Below are 16,772 nucleotides of genomic sequence, written 5' to 3' on the forward strand. Positions count from 1 at the left end.
GGACATCTGTCCTATCCCTTGCAACTCCCTAACCTGCAAGCACCAAGGCCACATCTTGCCCACAGAACTGAACTTGGTATCACCAAGGAGCAAGTAGCCCTGGTAAGGCTGGGAGAACGTAGCCTGTGTGAAACGAAGAGTGCAGACTGACAGGGAACTTGCCCAGGCTTCTGAGAAGTGCCCAGTCCAAGCCCTGAGAACCAGCTAGAACCTCTTTTAATTTTGCGGGGGGGGGGGGGAGTAAGGGAGTCATAGTTAAGTTACTTGTCCAAGGTCACTCAGTGATGTTGCAGCTGGTGGCAGGGTTAGAATGCTGTTTTAGTTTGTCGCACTCCAAACTCTGCTTTCTCCACGAAGCCACCTTCCTTGGAGGAGAGGAAAAAAGGGCTGGGGTGGGGGTGGGGATGGGGGAGGTGGGGGCGTAGCCGAGAAGAGGAAGAGAGGAAAATGCAAGGAAAAAAGGAAAAAGAAAGACTAATTTCTCAGAAAGAGAAATTAGTCTTTCGAAGTGGCAGGGCAGGGAGGAATGAGACAAACAGCAGGAGCAGAGTGGTGGCGGAGAAAATAAAAGAGGAAAGAAAGGCGAGACGTGGGAGTTTTGGAGCAGAGACAAAAGGGCAGAGAGACAGACAGCGACAAGTGGAGAAAAGCGCCGAAACTTGAGCGGCAACGAAGTCTGAGCGCTGAAACCCCACGGCCTCTCCCGGCCCGTGCGCCCTCCCACCTGGTCCTATCCCCCAGCACCGTTCCAATTCGCTCGGGGTGGCGGCCTGGTCCCACCTCGCGGCCGACCGGCCCCGGCTCCGCGGGAATACCCGGTCCACTCTACGCTCGCCCGCTCGGTTCTGCCAAAATGTTCTTAGGCAGCGCCGTTTCAGCCACGTGGGGAGGGGCGTGGCCCAGTTGATGAGGAGCGCCTCCGATTGGCTAGGGGGCGGGGCTCCTGGCGGCGCGCCGGCCGGACCACCCCCCTGAAGGCGGGGCCAGAAAATTCACAGCTGGAAAGGGTGGAGCCCCGGTATAGCAGCTGGAAGGGGGCGGGGCCCGACGCGCGAGGCTCTCAGCGGCGGGCTGGGGGCGCCCTGGGCTGCCATAAAGTGAATGGGCGCCAGCGGGGGGTGGCAGTCCGCGGCGAGGCTTACTCTCTCCCAGCGAGTCCGGGAGCGCCGGAGCGGAGCGGCGGCCCGGGCGCAGGGGGGCGGCCCCCACCCCGGCCGGGTGCCCGGCCTCTGGCCCTTGCTTGCCCTCCAGACTGCGGCCGCCGCCGCCGCTGCCGGGAGTCTGCCTGCTGCGGGACTCACTGTGAGTGCTTGACCATGCGGGGGACAGGGGCTCACGGAGCCGAGGGGCCATGGCCGGACTTCGGGATCCCTAAAACGGGACCTAGGGCTGCTGAACTGGAGAACGGTGCCTGGGGAACGGGTTGAGACAGGGAGGGCGGACTGCAGACCTGGGGCCAGGACTTTAAAAAAGGGAAACTTAGCGCCAGGACTCGGGGGACAGAGAAGGGGAAGACTCGAGGGATCCGAAGAGAAGTCGGAGACATGAGGTCAGGACAGGGGCTCCGCGAAGCAGGGAGTAGAGTCGGGAAACCATTACCAGAAAGCGCCCTGGAATCCGGGGGCGCGGGGCCGACAGCCAAGGAGCCAAAAGGGTTGGCGAGGCCCTGGCCAGCGGGGGCAGCTGGTGGCGGGCGCCCAGCAAGGCGGCAGTTGGCAGTGCCCAACACCCCTCGGCTGGGTCTCAGACTCCAGGGACCGGGAGCAGGGGTGCGTTAGTCGCACAAGCTTCTCTTCCCAGCTGCTTTGCAGTTGAGATAGGAACCGTGTTGTGAGAACCCGACAGCGACGGGGTCAGATGGCCACTGTGTGGGCTGCAAGGCCGAGGTTGGGTAGTCCGAGTGACCAGGCGGCGGGTCTGGTGTGTCTGCTTGGGGTGTCAGGGCCCCGATGGGTCCCGACCTGGGGCAGCCATGGAATTGGACGGAATGTCCGCGGCGCGCGGGGCTCAGGGCTGACAGAATGTCCGGCGCAGCGAGGTTGATCTCTCCGGAGCAGGCGCTGTGTCGGGCAGTGGTGGACAGAATGTCCCTGGCCGAGTGGCATGTCCATTTACCCCGCAGCGCCTGCCCAGCTGCTGAGTGTACGGTGGTGTTTGCTGTGGTGGGTTGCCTAGAATTGCAGCTCACACTTTTCAAACTTGTCTCTGCTCCTAGGGGCTGCGGGACATGGAGCAGGGAGTGAGAGTAAAGGCTGAAGCCTGGCCTTGGGTTGGAGTGGCCCGGGAGACATTCCCTCTCTAACCCAGACTAGATGCTATCTGAGCATCACCCCGGACTTCCAGAATCCAAATTTGTGGAGAGAGAGCCAATGGTGGGACTGCTAGTGGGAACCAAGATCAGGAAAGGAAGGAATTAACCACAAAGGGCAATGGGGGGGGCAAAGAAGAGCCTAGCACAAGCCCCTGACAGCTTCAGTTCCCTCACAAACTCAGAGTCAACCCCTAATTCCAATACAGCTGACCAGGCACCCCCAGACTCTGCCTGAGTGTCAGCAGGCTAAAGTCTCCTTTCTCACAGTGGGCAGGAGCCCAGGCCCAAAGAGAAAACTGCAGCCCTTTAGCAAAGCAAACCCTGTGGTCTTGTTTCCCTTTTTGCTTCCTCAGTCCCACCAACCCCGACACCACTCTGGTGGCTGAGAGGAGGTAGGAAGGAGATACAGAATCCAGACACTGGGATCCAACATGGGACTTTATTGCCCTCCATCTCTGATTGGGAAGGATGTCCCAGCCCTACCCAACTACCCTGTTTGCTTTTCCTACAGCTGGGAGAGGGCCCTGATTTCTTTGGACCCATACAATGACCGCCCATCCTGACTCCAACTCTTTAACCAGAGCCCAGTTAAGCTGAAGGGAACAGAGTAGAGAGAACTCTCCCAGTCTATGTAAGTAAGCAAAACAGCCTGTTTGGCAACTGGTTTCATGGGGACAAGTGCAGGGTAATATGTTTAGCAATGAGTAATCTAAACAAGTGGGTTTCAACCTTTCTCACCCTCCAACCATGAATGACATATAATACGTCCTCCCCACACTCCCACCAGCTAGGACATTCTTTTCCAAACTCTTTTGTCCCTCTCCCCTTTTTGATAAATATAGAGTCATATCCCAGTTACCCCCAACACATTCTGATACCCTTTTCAAGGGGCTTGTGCTCCCATTGCCTTTGAAAACCACTGAAATTATGGGTGGAATGAATGGCTGAGTCAGGAAAGGAATAGGGAAGGCATTACCTGAAGACCGTAGCCCTAAGTTCTACTTTTGCCAAACAGGCCAAAAGGCAATGGCATTATAATAAAGATGAATAGAAACAAAAGGCAGACCTCCTGCCCCTGCATAAAGCCATTTAGCTGAGTGCATGCCTGGTCACTGGCTCTTAGGGAGAATGTCATGGACCCAGAGAAGGGTCAGATAATGGTGGCAGAAGGGGGAGCCAGGGGCTGCTGGAGAGAGCAAACTTGAAGGTTTAGGCCTCTGGAAAGTGAGATAGGATGGAAATCCACAAAATAAGGAAAGGCCTAGATAAGCAGATTTGTTTGCTCCCCAAATCCTGAAACCAGAGATGAGAGGGCCTCTTAGAACTGGAATGATGCGAGCACAGGATGAATAGGAAAATGTTCCTTGGCACACAGTGGGCAGCAAACTTCCAGAGCTCTTTTCCAGAGAGGTGGTAGAGGCAGGAAGTAGAAAAGGAATCCTTAAGGGCTTGGAAGGATGAAAGCATGTCAGAGCTACAAATGGTTGCTGGAGTGGAGGGGGCGAGGAGTGGAAAGAGCTCAGTCCCTGGTCTTAGGAGAACTGGATTAGAATCTCTTCAATCTGTGTAACCGTGGACAAATTCGTCTTCTTAGAGGTGAAATAGGGATGGTCATTCCTGCCATTCAAAGTGGTTTTAAGAGTTAAATAAAATCATATATTTGAAAGCCCTTTGCAAATGGAGAAGCACCACAGAAATAAGAAACATTATTGCTATTATTATGCCCAAACTGTAGGTCCCCTGTAAGCACAGAATCTTCGTTTGGGAAGGTGGTGTCTCAAGCCTTAGATCAGCCTGCTAGCATCCGTGATCCAGTCATGGGAAGATTCTCAATGACAGATGAGACACTCTATCCTAGGCTTCAGGTGCCAGCCACTATCCCTCCCCAAGAAGAGTTCTAGGGAGCTCCCCAAATGCTTAGCTCCTCTACCAGACCAAATATCCTGATCTGATCCCTGCCTGCCTCCTGCTCAAGGATGTGAATATGGACCCAGAACCCAGGTCCAGGAAGGGAGGGCAGAGGAGGCAAGCCGGAGCTGAGTTGGGGATGAGCACAAGAGAAAGACACCACCCAAATCTTTTCTTCTCCATTCACTCTAAACGATGCTTCCTAGATTGTGAGGGAGGGAGATGGCAGCTAACCTGAAGGGTCCACTAGGTCCTGAGCTTTGAGACTATCTAGAGTGTCTATCTAGAGTGTCTAGTCCCTAGTCACTGACAGGGACCCATGATAAGAGTGATAGGGAAAGAAAAGCAAAGGCAGTGGGGTGAGAAAGCTGCTTTCAGAACTCTCTCCACTCCTCTTGCTTCCCTGGGGCCTTCTTTTCACCTCTCATAGTTTCCCCTTTCTTGTCTCTCCCCTGCCCAATCCATTCTGCTCACCACTGCCAAATAAAGATCCCAAAGACACTGCTTTTATGTCACTCCCTCGCCTACAAGCCTTCAGTGACTCCCACTGCTGGGAGCAATGCTTCTCAGTAGGGGGTGAGGTGGAAGAGGGCAGTATAGGAGTGGGAGGGGCATGACACTGCAGGCTAAACCAACCCCATCTTCCTGGTGTGGTGATGTCACTTGAAGATGTCTCTTGGACATTTGGAGAGAAAACATTACTTTTTATATTAAAACAAACATAAGTATGGAATGGAATGCAAAATTATGCTTTGATTTTTAACATAAGGCTGAAGATCTCAAAGAAATTTCATACTGGTGGCCGCTGTTTCAGGTTGTGTCCCTAGTGTCCTGTACTATCTTCTCTCTTACTTAGTCTTAGGGGTGTTTTGGTGGAAAAGTTGGAGTTGCTCTAGCCTACACTGTATCAAGCCTGGACCCCCACCTCTTGCCCCTCACTGGACACCCTCTCAGCCTGACCATTTTTCTCTGATGATCTCTCATTGCCCACACTGAGACCCTGGCCAAGCTAGGCTCCCTGCTACCCTCTAAACCTACTGCTCTGTTATTTAGAAGCCTCTGCCTCCCTAATTTCCAGATCAGCCAGGTGCTACATTCTCTGAGCCCCAAAACTTGATACCACCTTACATGGGCTACCATCCTTCTGATCTTCCACGATCTGAGAATCAGGCCCATGCAGACCACCATTCCATCCTGTGCTCTGTTTGCCTCCCTAGACTGTAGGCTCCTAGAAGTTAGGGTCTGTGCTTTACCATTCTTGGGTATCTGTCTTAGCACCTAATGCTTGTTGAAGGAAAGAAGAAGGGAAGGGGGGAAAGGGTGTGGAGGCCCATTTCTCTGATCCCTGCTTTACCCCTTGATAAATTAAGTGCATCAAATCATTGTTGCCTCTGCCTGAGTCTTAGGGTTTCCTCTTGGGGCTGTGAGCCTTGTCTACAGCTGTCTTCATTTGCCCTCATTTTCTCACTGCAGCTCAGCAGACCAGATAGTGTGGGTGCTCGGCATCCCTAATGAACATGAGGCTGTGTGCACTTAAGGGCCTCATTTTAGTTTTAGGTTTATAGGATGGTTCCGTCCTACTTTAGGGCCCTGGTTTACACCTGTTCGCCAACTTGCTGCTTGCTGAGCTGAGCCACAGCATCACAACTCCATCCCCTCTTTTTTTTCATTCAGCCCCTGCAAGAAAAGCTTTTCTCCCATTTCGGTTCCAGGGTGTGCCTCCTGCCTTGCGTATTATTATTGCAACTACTTGGGGGCTCTTTGGCTGTGACCCTGGTCTACCCCTTTGGCTTCAGGACAAAAGTGGGTGCACATGGCAGTTGCCTTCTTGCCATGAGTTGTGTCCCTTGGAAACCACGGCCTCCCCACTATGGCTTCGCTGGCCTGTGACAGTCTCTGATCTCCACCTTAATTATCTTGGATATTTTGTTCTTGCTGCAGTCCATGACAGCTTCCTGTAATTTCATGCTGTACTTCAGAGTCAGAGGTCACCTGCAGGCCCTCTATTCTCTCTAGGGCTTGGATTGCCACCCTGACACCAGTGGGGCCTGGGCCCTGCACCCCCTGCAGAGTGTGTCGGAAAGCCGGGGGTGGGGCAGGAGGCCCCCCCCCCCAAGAGCTGGACTCAGCACCACTGTTATCTCTTGACTCTCTTTGGCCCTTCCTGGTGTTTCCTACCAGCATCAACCAAACCTGTGGCTTCCAGACCTACTGCCTGTCCCTGTCCACTGAGTGAGGCGAAGTCCCTGGCCGCAGTCCCAACTCCCCAGCTTCCTGACCTCCAGCAGTTTGGGGGAGCTTAATCCTCAGCCAGCCTGTCTCCAGCTCAGACAACAGCTTGGCGCCCCCAGCCTCTGCCTGACTAGCCCACCGGACACAAGTCTGCTAGAGGCCTCTGGCCCCACCCGCTCTCTCTGTTGACTGCCTGGTATTAGTGTTCCTGCTTTTTCAGCTCCACAGGCAGGGCCCTTCTCAGCCACACCCCCTCTTTCTGCTATGACTAACCCAGCCAAGAGCCTGAAGCCTTCATGCTTTCCTCTACCACCAGTCCCTGGTGCCCAAAGTGGCTCCCAGCTTGGGCTACTCTGCCCATTTGGCTATTTCCTTATTGACTGGACCCTCCTTTATGTTTAGGACAGAGTGCTCACAACACACAGTTGCATCCCTCTCTAAAATGCAGCATGCTTCCCTTTATTCAGAGCAACTTTTCACTGGGAGACACAGGATCTAGGGAGGTGAACCACTGAAGCAATGAGAGACAAGAATGAGATCTTATTTACCACTCTATCCTGAGTGCCTTACTCAACGCCCAGCTCACAGAAGGTGCCAAACAAACATAATTTCAATGAATGAGGGGGAAAACAACAACAAGAACAACAACTTGGATAGAGTTTGACCCCTACCCATTTTTTAAAATAACTTTATTTATTTATTTATGGCTGCGTTGGGTCTTCATTGCGGTGCGCGGGCTTCTCATTGTGGTGGCTTGTCTTGTTGTGGAGCACTGGCTCGAGGCGCACAGGCTTCAGTAGTTGTGGCACGTGGCCTCAGTAGTTGTGGCGCACGGGCTTAGTTGCTCCCCGGCACGTGGGATCTTCCCGGACCAGGGCTCGAAACCCGTGTCCCCTGCATTGGCAGGTGGATTCTTAACCACTGCGCCACCAGGGAAGCCCCCTACCCATTTTTAAATGTTATGTTTTATTTTAACCTTGTAACAATACTAAAGGTAGATAGGGAAGGGATTATAATCTCAATTTTACAGATGAAAAAATATGCCTAGATAGGTAATTTGCCAAGGACACACAGCTAGTAAGTTGGGGAGCCAGGATGTGAACCCAGATCTTTTGACTCCAATCTTAGTTTCTTTGGGGTATACCAGATTACTTTCCCAGGAGGGGCCTCGTCAGTTTCTGCCCCCCCACAGCTACCCCATCCTCTTTTTCCAGCATTCTCATACCCTGTCCCCACTCAGCCAAACAGGCTCTCTCCAGCAGCCACTGAGTGTAGACCACTCCCTCCCGTGGCTCCTTTGGCTTCCTCCTCCCCCACAGTCCTTAGTTCCTGGGACTGAGAGCTGAGGTTCAAAGGGGCCAGGAAGGGGAAGGGGGAGGATAATGGCTAGCTCCAAAACAGCCGAGGCAGCTGTCCCTGTCACAGAGAGAGGAGACTGTGTGACGGTGTGTCTGTCTGCCTGAATGTGGGAGCGCATGTGTGGGAGAGTGTGTGTTTGTATGCCTCTATCTCCAAGTCCTAGTGCTTATTTTGTCTGAGTGGGGGCCCATGTGTGTCTGCATGTGTGTCTGTCTGTCTCTGGGAACACACAGCCTGAACTCTGCTTTCTCAGCCTCGTCTTTTATTCTGGCCCTTATCTCTCCTCACCCTGCCTCCCTCTGCTGAAATAAAGGGTGAAACCAAGACACAGGTATGGAATGCTGGGGGAATGGGAGTTTGGAAAATGGGAAGTCTGGAGGCAAAGCAGACTGGAAGGATGAATGGCAATGGTGGGACTCAGCTTTCCCTACAGGGAAACCCAACTGTCCCTCTTTTCCCAGCTCTGCCTTGCTCCTGTGGGCCTCTGGAGAGGTCAGGGGCACGGTTTACAATTTTGAGGGCATCTTAGGTATGAAGAGGAGACTTCAGAGCACCCCTTTTTCCAGCTCTCAGTTCTAAGCCTCCCCAGCTACTTGGGAAGAGCTACTAGTCAAGGCTGCTCCAGGTCCCTCCCAATGGCCTCTCCCTTCTGGAGCATCATTGGGCCAGCCCTAAGCCTCTGGCTCCAGTCCTCAGATCTGTAAGGGGAGGGAAGCAGAGCAGCCCCACCCCTGGCCTGACTTCTCTCCTTCCTTCCTGGGGCTCCATTCAGCCCTGCTTCTCCAACCCTAGGAGAGGGTCCAAGGTCTAGTCCTCTCTGCCTGTGGAAAGAACAGGGACTGTTTCTCAACCTCCTGCCTTGACCTCTGACCCATCCCCAATCTAGCTTGAGAGGTGGAGAGGTGGGGGGACAGCTGTCATCTCTGAGCTGGTTGAAGGGGGCATTACCATGTGCAAATACAGGCCGCTGCCCATCTGCGCCTCCCTGAGAAAGGCTCCTAATAAATTCAGAGCAGCCAAGTGACACACATCTCAATCTAGGCTAATCCTCCACATTAATGCCACCTTGCACAGCCTGCATTAAGTCCCTGTTAATGGGGAGGCAGATGGACCCCTCCTACCCAGCTTTTCATCCCTGTTTCTCTGTCCCCAGCCTCCTTTGGTTCTCCTCTGACCAAGAGGCATCTGGATCTTGAGCCCCACTAGTGCCCCTTTCCCTTCCCCCCACCAGAGGGGGCCTGGGAGAGCCAGAAGGAAAGGGGACCCTGCAGGGGAGACTTGGAGGGGGACCCAGGCAGGCTCCTGGGCAATGTCAGGTAAGGTTTGGCATAGGGAGTAAGGGTAGGAAGGGGGTTTTAAGAAGCCCACATCCACAGCCTGGGGTGGGCCAGCAAGAAGCCGTGCCTGACAGTGGTGATTGGTAGGATGCAGTGTGTGTCTGGGCAGGTATAGAAGCAGAGAGTGATTTTCAAACTTGTTTTTGATCCTGGAAGACTTTCTTCAAATGAAATCTCTCCAGAAAGCATAAACAAAACACAAAAGCAGGGCTGCCCTAGTTGAAGTAGACCTGAGTAAGATCAGGCTAGATTTCTATCCCTGAGGTTAGCCCAAAGTTCCAGTCCCTGAGGGGGTTTGTGAGGAGGGCCCCAAAGAACACAGTCTGAAAAAGCAAACAAAGAAAAGCATAGTTTAGGAATCTCCCAGACCTGGTTCAGATCCCAGCTCCACTGTTTACAAGCTCTTTAACCTTAATCATTACTTCAAGTCTCAGTTTCCTCACCTGAAAAAGGGTGATCATACCTAATATTGATGCATTCTTGTGAGGGGAGAGATAATGAGGTGAAGACACATAGTAAGTACTCATAAATGATAGCAGTGATTCTCCTTATGGGAGACATATCAGGCCTGGTTCAAAATCAAATCTGTCCCACTGGAGAGTGAATAACACAGGTTCAGACTGCGTCTCAGGTGTGACTGGCTGAGAGGCATGTTTGAGTTTAAGGGGATATTGGGCACTCGTGTGAGAGGGAATTTAATTTTTGAGTTTTTGAGTATGTGGTGTGTGGTATGCGGTGTGCAACAGTGTGGTTTTCATTAATTCAATAAATATCTGTTGAACACCAACAGTGCACCAGGCAGGGTTCTAGGTGCCCAACACTGAAGAAATCAAAGTCTAGTGTGTATAAAATCTCTTGCGTATACACCTCTCCCCTCCTTAGGCTGCTGTTTCCCCATTCTATCCTAGAGCACCCTACACAGGGGTAGTTTTATGTCGGTGGCAGAGAAAGGGTGCAGAGAACTAGTGCGGAAACACTACTGAGAACCGGATAACCCGGAGATTTTCTTCCCATTAACCAGGTCTGTGTCTTCGCTTCCCTCCAGAGTCCTCCCCCCATGGAGTTCGGCCTGCTCAGTGAGGCAGAGGCCCGGAGCCCCGCCCTCTCGCTGTCAGATGCGGGCACCCCCCACCCCCCAATCCCGGAACACGGCTGCAAGGGCCAAGAGCACAGCGGTGAGCGCGCCCCCTTCTGGGGGTGGGGGAAATAACAGCTCCATCCCTAACGAGGGTGGGACCCGGGAGTGCAAGCCCAGGTGGGAGTGAGGGGCCCCGCCGAGGAAGTCCCCGAGCCCGGAAATCCGCACAGGCAAGGACGCGCTGTGACCGACCCCACCCCGGCCCCCAGACTCGGAGAAGGCCTCGGTTTCGCTGCCCAGCGGCTCCCCCGAAGACAGCTCGCTGAAGAAGAAGCAGAGGCGGCAGCGCACGCACTTCACCAGCCAGCAGCTGCAGGAGCTGGAGGCTACCTTCCAGAGGAACCGCTACCCCGACATGAGTACGCGGGAAGAGATCGCTGTGTGGACCAACCTCACTGAGGCCCGCGTGCGGGTACGCCGCCCCCCACCCCCAGAGCCGCCACCCTCACTCCATCCCAGGCCTCCCTCTCGCGGGTCGCTCAGCCAGTAGCTTCGGAACCAGCATCCTGTAGTTCTGCCCTGCCTGCCCCATCCTCGGACCCAACACCTGACGTCCCCCGGCCCCGGCCCCGGCCCCTACCCGCACGGCCTTCTTTCCACCAGCCTCCAAGCTCTGCTCTTCCTGCACCCTTTCACTCCAGACGGCGCGCTCCCCCTCCCCTGGCACTGTCTCTGGTTCTCCCCCTCACCTCTCCTAGCCCCGATCCTGCTGCCCACCCCCGCAGCCCTGTCGCCCCGACTCAGTTCTGCGGCAGACTGCTTCTTTCTCAGCCCGCTGACTCCGTGAGCTCTTCCCTCACCCCGGCTGCTCCACGACCCCATTCCCGTTTCTGGGTTGGTTATGCCCCACCACCTCCTCTCGCTTATGCTCCGCCCGGCCCCGGACTCCGCTTGGTCCCCTGCCTGGGCGACCCACCCACCACCCGCCTGCGGGGGCCGGGCCCTGACAGCCTTTCTCCCACGCCCACAGGTGTGGTTCAAGAACCGGCGCGCCAAGTGGCGAAAGCGCGAGCGCAGCCAGCAGGCGGAGCTGTGCAAGGGCGGCTTCGCGGCGCCGCTCGGGGGGCTGGTGCCGCCCTACGAGGAGGTGTACCCCGGCTATTCGTACGGCAATTGGCCACCCAAGGCGCTGGGCCCGCCGCTCGCCGCCAAGACCTTCCCGTTCGCCTTCAACTCGGTCAACGTGGGGCCTCTGGCTTCGCAGCCCGTCTTCTCGCCACCCAGCTCCATCGCCGCCTCCATGGTGCCCTCGGCCGCGACTGCCCCGGGCACTGTGCCAGGGCCCGGGGCCCTGCAGGGCCTAGGTGGGGGGCCCCCCGGGCTGGCTCCGGCCGCAGTGTCCTCCGGGGCAGTATCCTGCCCTTACGCCTCGGCCGCAGCAGCCGCAGCAGCAGCCGCCTCCTCCCCCTACGTATATCGGGACCCGTGTAACTCGAGTCTGGCCAGCCTGAGGCTCAAGGCCAAACAGCACGCCACTTTCAGCTACCCCGCCGTGCCCGGGCCGCCCCCGGCCGCCAACCTCAGTCCGTGCCAGTACGCAGTGGAAAGGCCTGTGTGAATGGCCCCGCCCGTCGATCATCCCTGAGGGCAGGGGCGATAATTTACGGCCTCTACAGACTGGGGTCGTCTTGCCTGGCTTGCCCCCGCCCCGGGGTCTGAGAGGGGTGCTGGGGCAGTCGGGCTTGGGGAGGCGGCCGGCTCAGGAGAGAGCCTTCCCCCACCCAGGCCTGAGAGGTGGACTGGGCCCTTATTCCGCGCCCCTGGAACTGAGGCCAGGAACAGGGACCAGTTCCCCGGGGTGCCAACTCACCCTTGGTCCACCCCGCCTTCTCCAGACTCCCCTTCCCCGGTTTTCAAAGATAAATGAAATAAACGTGCGCGGACTGTCAACGGCCTGATGATTCAGAGTTGCGGTTGAGCCTTCTCCCTTCATCCTTCCCCATGTCTAAAGGAGAGCTGGGTGTACAGAAAAGAGATAGGGGTCCAGGCTTCTAGGGCTTCAGTCCTCCCCAGGCCACCAGCACCAAGATGGGGAAGCCTGGGGATTCCTGGAGCTGAGCGGCGCACGCATGCGTGCGTGCGTGTGTAGGTGTGTATGGCTTGGACAAAGCTGGTACTGCAGCGCCACCTCGTGGTCTGTGGAGGATAACTGGAAGGTCTGATCTCGAATGCTTAAAAGATGTCAATTCTGCAGCTTAGGAAGCCTATGACTTTAGAAAAAGTTACTCCACCTTTCTGCACCTGTTTCTCACTGTTCCTATGAGGGGCTTGGGCCTCTAACAGCAATAAACTTCTGGTCTGTAACAGACATTTATTAAGTGCCTACCAGGCCTAGTATTCTTATTGAGTGTCTGTGTGTGACTCTCATCCTTCCATACACCCTCTTAAGCTTCTCACCCACTGCCAGCAGCCCTCCTCCATCATAGCAGTCCCCTTCTTCCTCAAAATCCCCAAACCCCTAAAACCTTGTTGAAATCTTTAATTTAAAAAATAGACCAAGAAGAAAAAATATTTCTGGAAATATAGATCACTCAGCTCTGGGAAGCCTCCTCAGTCCCACTCCATCCCAGGGACTGTTTGACCTTCACATTAAAAACAGAAACAGCAAAGTACTAGATCACACCCCCACCCCAGGGGTGACACTTCTTGACTGTCATAACCTCCTGCCACCTTGGGGTACACATCCCGTGGGGAAACCATGCAGAAAAGGCATCCTAATTATTTTCCCAAACCTAAGCTCAGCCCCTCAATGCCCTGGAGAGGAGAGAGCTCGGGGCTCCTTCTTTTCTCCAACCCTTCACTGGCTCTTGGTCTTGGCCTTGACCTTGGTAATTACATAGTTTTGGTGGAAGAACTGGACAAAAAGGAGGAAATAGGTTGTATACAAGATGAAGGACCAGAAGAGGTGTTCCTTTGTGGTATGGCATCCCTGTTCCTGTCTCCAGATGTAAGTCAGGATACCAACAGTGGCTCCCATAAACATCTGCAGGATTTGCAGGCTGGTGATGAGCATGGGAAACCACCTGGGGGGCTTTACTCTGGCAGCCTTCAGAGTATAGTAGGTGTACATGATGGAACGTACACCGTGGTTCATGGTCATGAACCAGCCGCCTGCAGTCACCTTGTTCTTGTATCCAAAGCTCTTGTACACTAGCTCTGTGCTGTCATGGTACCAGTGCACAAAGAGGAGTGGCCGCTTACACAGGATGATGAAGGCCGTGTCTCCTGGGAGATGGGGAGTCATAGCAACACTGGCATACCACCCAGTGTTGGGACCACCCTCCGCACTGGACGTGGGCGCATATGGGGAGTTGTCAGGGCAGGGAGAGGGGTCTTTGTGGCAGAGAATCTAAGGAGGGGCTTGGGTGAGAGGTGTTGCTAGGAACCAGGGGTGGGGAAGGGACTTTCCATGTGATGGGTAAGGGAGGGACCCTGAGGAGGGGTGCAGTTGACTGGACACCAGAGAGACAAAGCCTTGCCACTCACCAAGTTCAATGATCTTGCTGAGAACAAAGAGGCAGGATCAGAATTTGATTATGGGATTATCGGTGAAGATGAAGAAGCATACAGTTTTCTTTAGGCTCCCCCTAAGTAGCACAGTCCCCATATAGCCCCATGTCCTCACTGCCCCAAGGATACTGAAATGGGACAGAGGGAAAGGGTATAAGCGTCATTCCCAGGCATCAATCCACGCTTCACCTGGTCAACTTCCACCACCTCCACACCCTCCATAGGGGATGGGTCACAGCTTCTGAGATCCTGTGGCCAACCTGGTAGAGCCAACCAGTAATCTAGAAGACATGAAGGCTAGGGAAGGACCAGGGAGTGCTGGAGGTTGGGACTGAAAGTTGAGTTAGGGAATAGGGCTCATGGGATGGGAGGAGATGGGTGGCAGGATGGGGGGTGATCGAAGGAGTTTGGGGGGGCGTAATATGGGAAGAAGGGGCTGGGGAAGTTATTGGACGGTCTTGGGAGAGGGTATTAGATGCAGAGAGTATTAGAGGCTGGGGAAACTGTTGGAAGTACCAAGACTCCATGAGCACAAGAGGACTCGTGAGAGAGAGCAGAGACGGCCAGTTTGGGGACTGGAGAAGGAAAACAGGGGAATATGGGAGCAGGGTGGAACCTGAGGAGAGAAGTTAGAGCTGAGAGAATGGGATAGGGAGAGAGTTACGGGGCAACTTGGGGAGTTGATACAATTGAGGTTTCTAGAAAGTTTTTAGGGATAGAATGTGGGTCTAGGGTCTATAAGATGGGTTGGGGGGGTTCTTACCTGAAGATTGCAAGGCAGAATGACCAAAGGATGAGAGGTCCCTGCAGGTTGAAGCCCTTCCATGCCTTCATGTAGTTCTGCCCCACAAAGATGAGCAGCAGGTAGATCAGAGCTATGGTGAATGAGGTTGCCCTGGCAGGCAGAAGGGAGAGGGGATGGCCTTATGGGTAGGTGCTGGTTAGAGGGATGCCCACTCATATCTCTAGGTGAATGCTCTGGGTTGGAGTCCTACTTCTGCCACTTACTAGCTGCGTGACATTGGAAAAACTCCTTAGTTTTCTGAGCATTAGTATTCCCCTTATTTTGTAAGAGGGGAATGCCACTCCTCTCCTGACAGTGTTAATATATATAAAGTACCTAGCACAGGGCAGGGGCTATGTCCAAGGTTTCTGTGATTACTGCTCTCTCAATGGGGTTGGGAGTGGGTGACAGCTGCTGACCCATGCCTAGAAGCAACCCAGGACTGTGGTGTAAGAAGAATGTGGCAACAGCTTCTGCCTCGTTGGGTCATGGCAAATTGGCTGGAGCACAAAGTCAACCCACAAACACCTCTGAGGAGCTCTAGGGCAAAGCCCGAGGAAATTTTGGAAGAGCGTCTAGATTTTATCTCCTTCTCTACAGCAGGGATGATGGAGCATTTGAGGAACAAGATGATAACTGTGAAGGGCAGGCTTCCCCCGGGTACCAGCACTATGCACGCATGCGCACACTTGCGGCCACAAAGGATGGAGAGTCATCTATAAGGTGGGTGGGAGTAGGAGTTCAGATCAACTCCATTCTTCAGAGACCAGTTCTCACTACTGTCTTTCCTCTTGGTTTCTGTCTCCTCCCACATTCCTCACGCCATCCTCTTATTTCTGCCTTCCTTTCTTCCAGACCTAACCTCTTTGCGGTGCCACACAACCTGCACCTTGGACAACGGGTACGTGAAGCCAGTACTGGGGAGCCCGATACCTTTGCTCTTTAGCAAAATCACTGTGGGTATTCTGTGTATCGCCCTCCCCGTCTTCCGCCAATCCCCCCAAATAGCAGTCATCAGAGTTGGGCCCCTGACACGGCTCTTCCCCTTCTCCAGGTCTCACCAGTACTCCTCCAAAACGGGCCTTATGTCCTGGAACAGCTCGAAGTTGTAGGGCTGGAACATCTGCTCTACTTCATCTGAGACATTCATGGCTGTGACCATTTCGTTCTGCAGATGCTGAGGTCGGGAGCTTAGGGAGCTGGTCGAGAGTTAGGGGACCGAGGATGGAGCGAACCTTGGGGCAGGACTGACCAGACCCAGAACCCAAGGAACTACGCGGCAAGCCGAAGAGCGTCAGATCCAGGCACGTGCGCTTGCAGTCCAGCCGGCTTCCACCACCGCCGCAGCTGCGGTATATAACGCGGAATTGCCCAGCGGCAGGCCTCGGAGGCTCGCGGCCCCCTCCCTGCGCCCGGCCATTATCCAATCTCGACCAAGATACACCCCTGTCCCACCCCTGGGCTGCAGCCCGCTCTCTGATTGGTCATTCAATGGATGAGGCTCCCCCAGAAGACTCGCACTACAGTTGGCCTTCGCCACGCCCACCTTCCCATCTTTTTCTCCCCCCAACACTTCCACTCCTACCTGCTTGGCTTAGCCATTGTGGCCTTGCTAGTTACCGAGACAGTCCAGGCTTCACCTGGCACTGCTGACTATAACTTTGGCCTCAGTTTGCTTTAATCCTGACCTACCTGGCAGTGAGCAGAGAATGGAGGTGTCCTCAGTCTCTGGTGCCAGACATAGGGGTGTCAGTTTCCCACCTCCCCGAGACGCTGGGAAAACCAGGCCTGGGATGAGGCTGGGTCAGGCTGGGGAAGGAGCAGCAAAGAGCCCCTCCCGTAGTACCACCTGCCTTCCTCAGGTCTGTAGTTGTGGGTGGGAGGGAGATGAATTATAATGAGTTTTATTGTGGAGATAGTTGATGTTTGTTGAGGCTGTTGTGGTTTCTTTACAGTTTCCTGAATTCCTGAACTGCTCCAGCCTGACACCCAGTAATAACCCTGGGGAGGGAATGGGGTCACCCTCTGAGCTTCTGGGATTATTGTCTTCAGGTTTCCTGGAGACCTCCTGGGATTTATAGAAGAGGAGATGCAGTGCATCTCCCAGTGTCCTGCGGTTCTCCCCTAGTCTGTGCTTATCTAATCAAATCTACTTTTTCCTTGCCTGTATACCCAGCCCCAAGCAAATAAATC

The 16,772-nt window shown here is 54.4% G+C and overlaps 2 protein-coding genes across 5 annotated transcripts; one reads left to right on the forward strand and one right to left on the reverse strand.

Annotated features, from left to right (window-relative positions):
* Window positions 1–1,089: 1,089 nt before the first annotated feature.
* On the forward strand, window positions 1,090–12,175 carry PITX3 (paired like homeodomain 3). Of its 4 annotated transcripts, none has more exons than XM_059054132.2 (5): window positions 1,216–1,302; window positions 2,823–2,942; window positions 10,169–10,322; window positions 10,495–10,697; window positions 11,256–12,175. In XM_059054132.2, the coding sequence occupies exons 3-5, from the start codon at window positions 10,205–10,207 to the stop codon at window positions 11,841–11,843; spliced, it is 909 nt and encodes a 302-aa protein (XP_058910115.1). In that variant the 5' UTR covers window positions 1,216–1,302; window positions 2,823–2,942; window positions 10,169–10,204; the 3' UTR covers window positions 11,844–12,175. The 4 variants fall into 4 exon arrangements, with proteins under 4 accessions (XP_058910113.1, XP_058910115.1, XP_058910114.1 ...); XM_059054131.2 differs by having other exon boundaries at window positions 10,193–10,322; XM_059054130.2 differs by lacking the exon at window positions 2,823–2,942 and having other exon boundaries at window positions 1,090–1,302; window positions 10,193–10,322.
* A 907-nt stretch (window positions 12,176–13,082) lies between these two features.
* ELOVL3 (ELOVL fatty acid elongase 3) lies at window positions 13,083–15,982 on the reverse strand. Its single transcript, XM_059054176.2, is given in 4 exon segments — window positions 13,083–13,510; window positions 13,772–13,923; window positions 14,559–14,690; window positions 15,641–15,982. Coding segments are annotated over 4 exon segments (813 nt in total). The 5' UTR covers window positions 15,742–15,982.
* Between the last annotated feature and the right edge of the window lie 790 nt (window positions 15,983–16,772).

This window comes from Kogia breviceps, chromosome 2 (genome assembly GCF_026419965.1).
Source record: "Kogia breviceps isolate mKogBre1 chromosome 2, mKogBre1 haplotype 1, whole genome shotgun sequence".
Taxonomy (NCBI): domain Eukaryota; kingdom Metazoa; phylum Chordata; class Mammalia; order Artiodactyla; family Physeteridae; genus Kogia; species Kogia breviceps.

What these genes read in the sequence shown, in the direction of transcription:
- PITX3 (XM_059054130.2), top strand. Translation starts at nt 1,102, where the DNA reads ATGGGCGCCAGCGGGGGGTGGCAGTCCGCGGCGAGGCTTACTCTCTCC. An exon ending in TGCCTGCTGCGGGACTCACT is followed by an intron (nt 1,303 to 10,192) that starts GTGAGTGCTTGA and finishes GCTTCCCTCCAG; the next exon opens with AGTCCTCCCCCCATGGAGTT. An exon ending in CAAGGGCCAAGAGCACAGCG is followed by an intron (nt 10,323 to 10,494) that starts GTGAGCGCGCCC and finishes CCCGGCCCCCAG; the next exon opens with ACTCGGAGAAGGCCTCGGTT.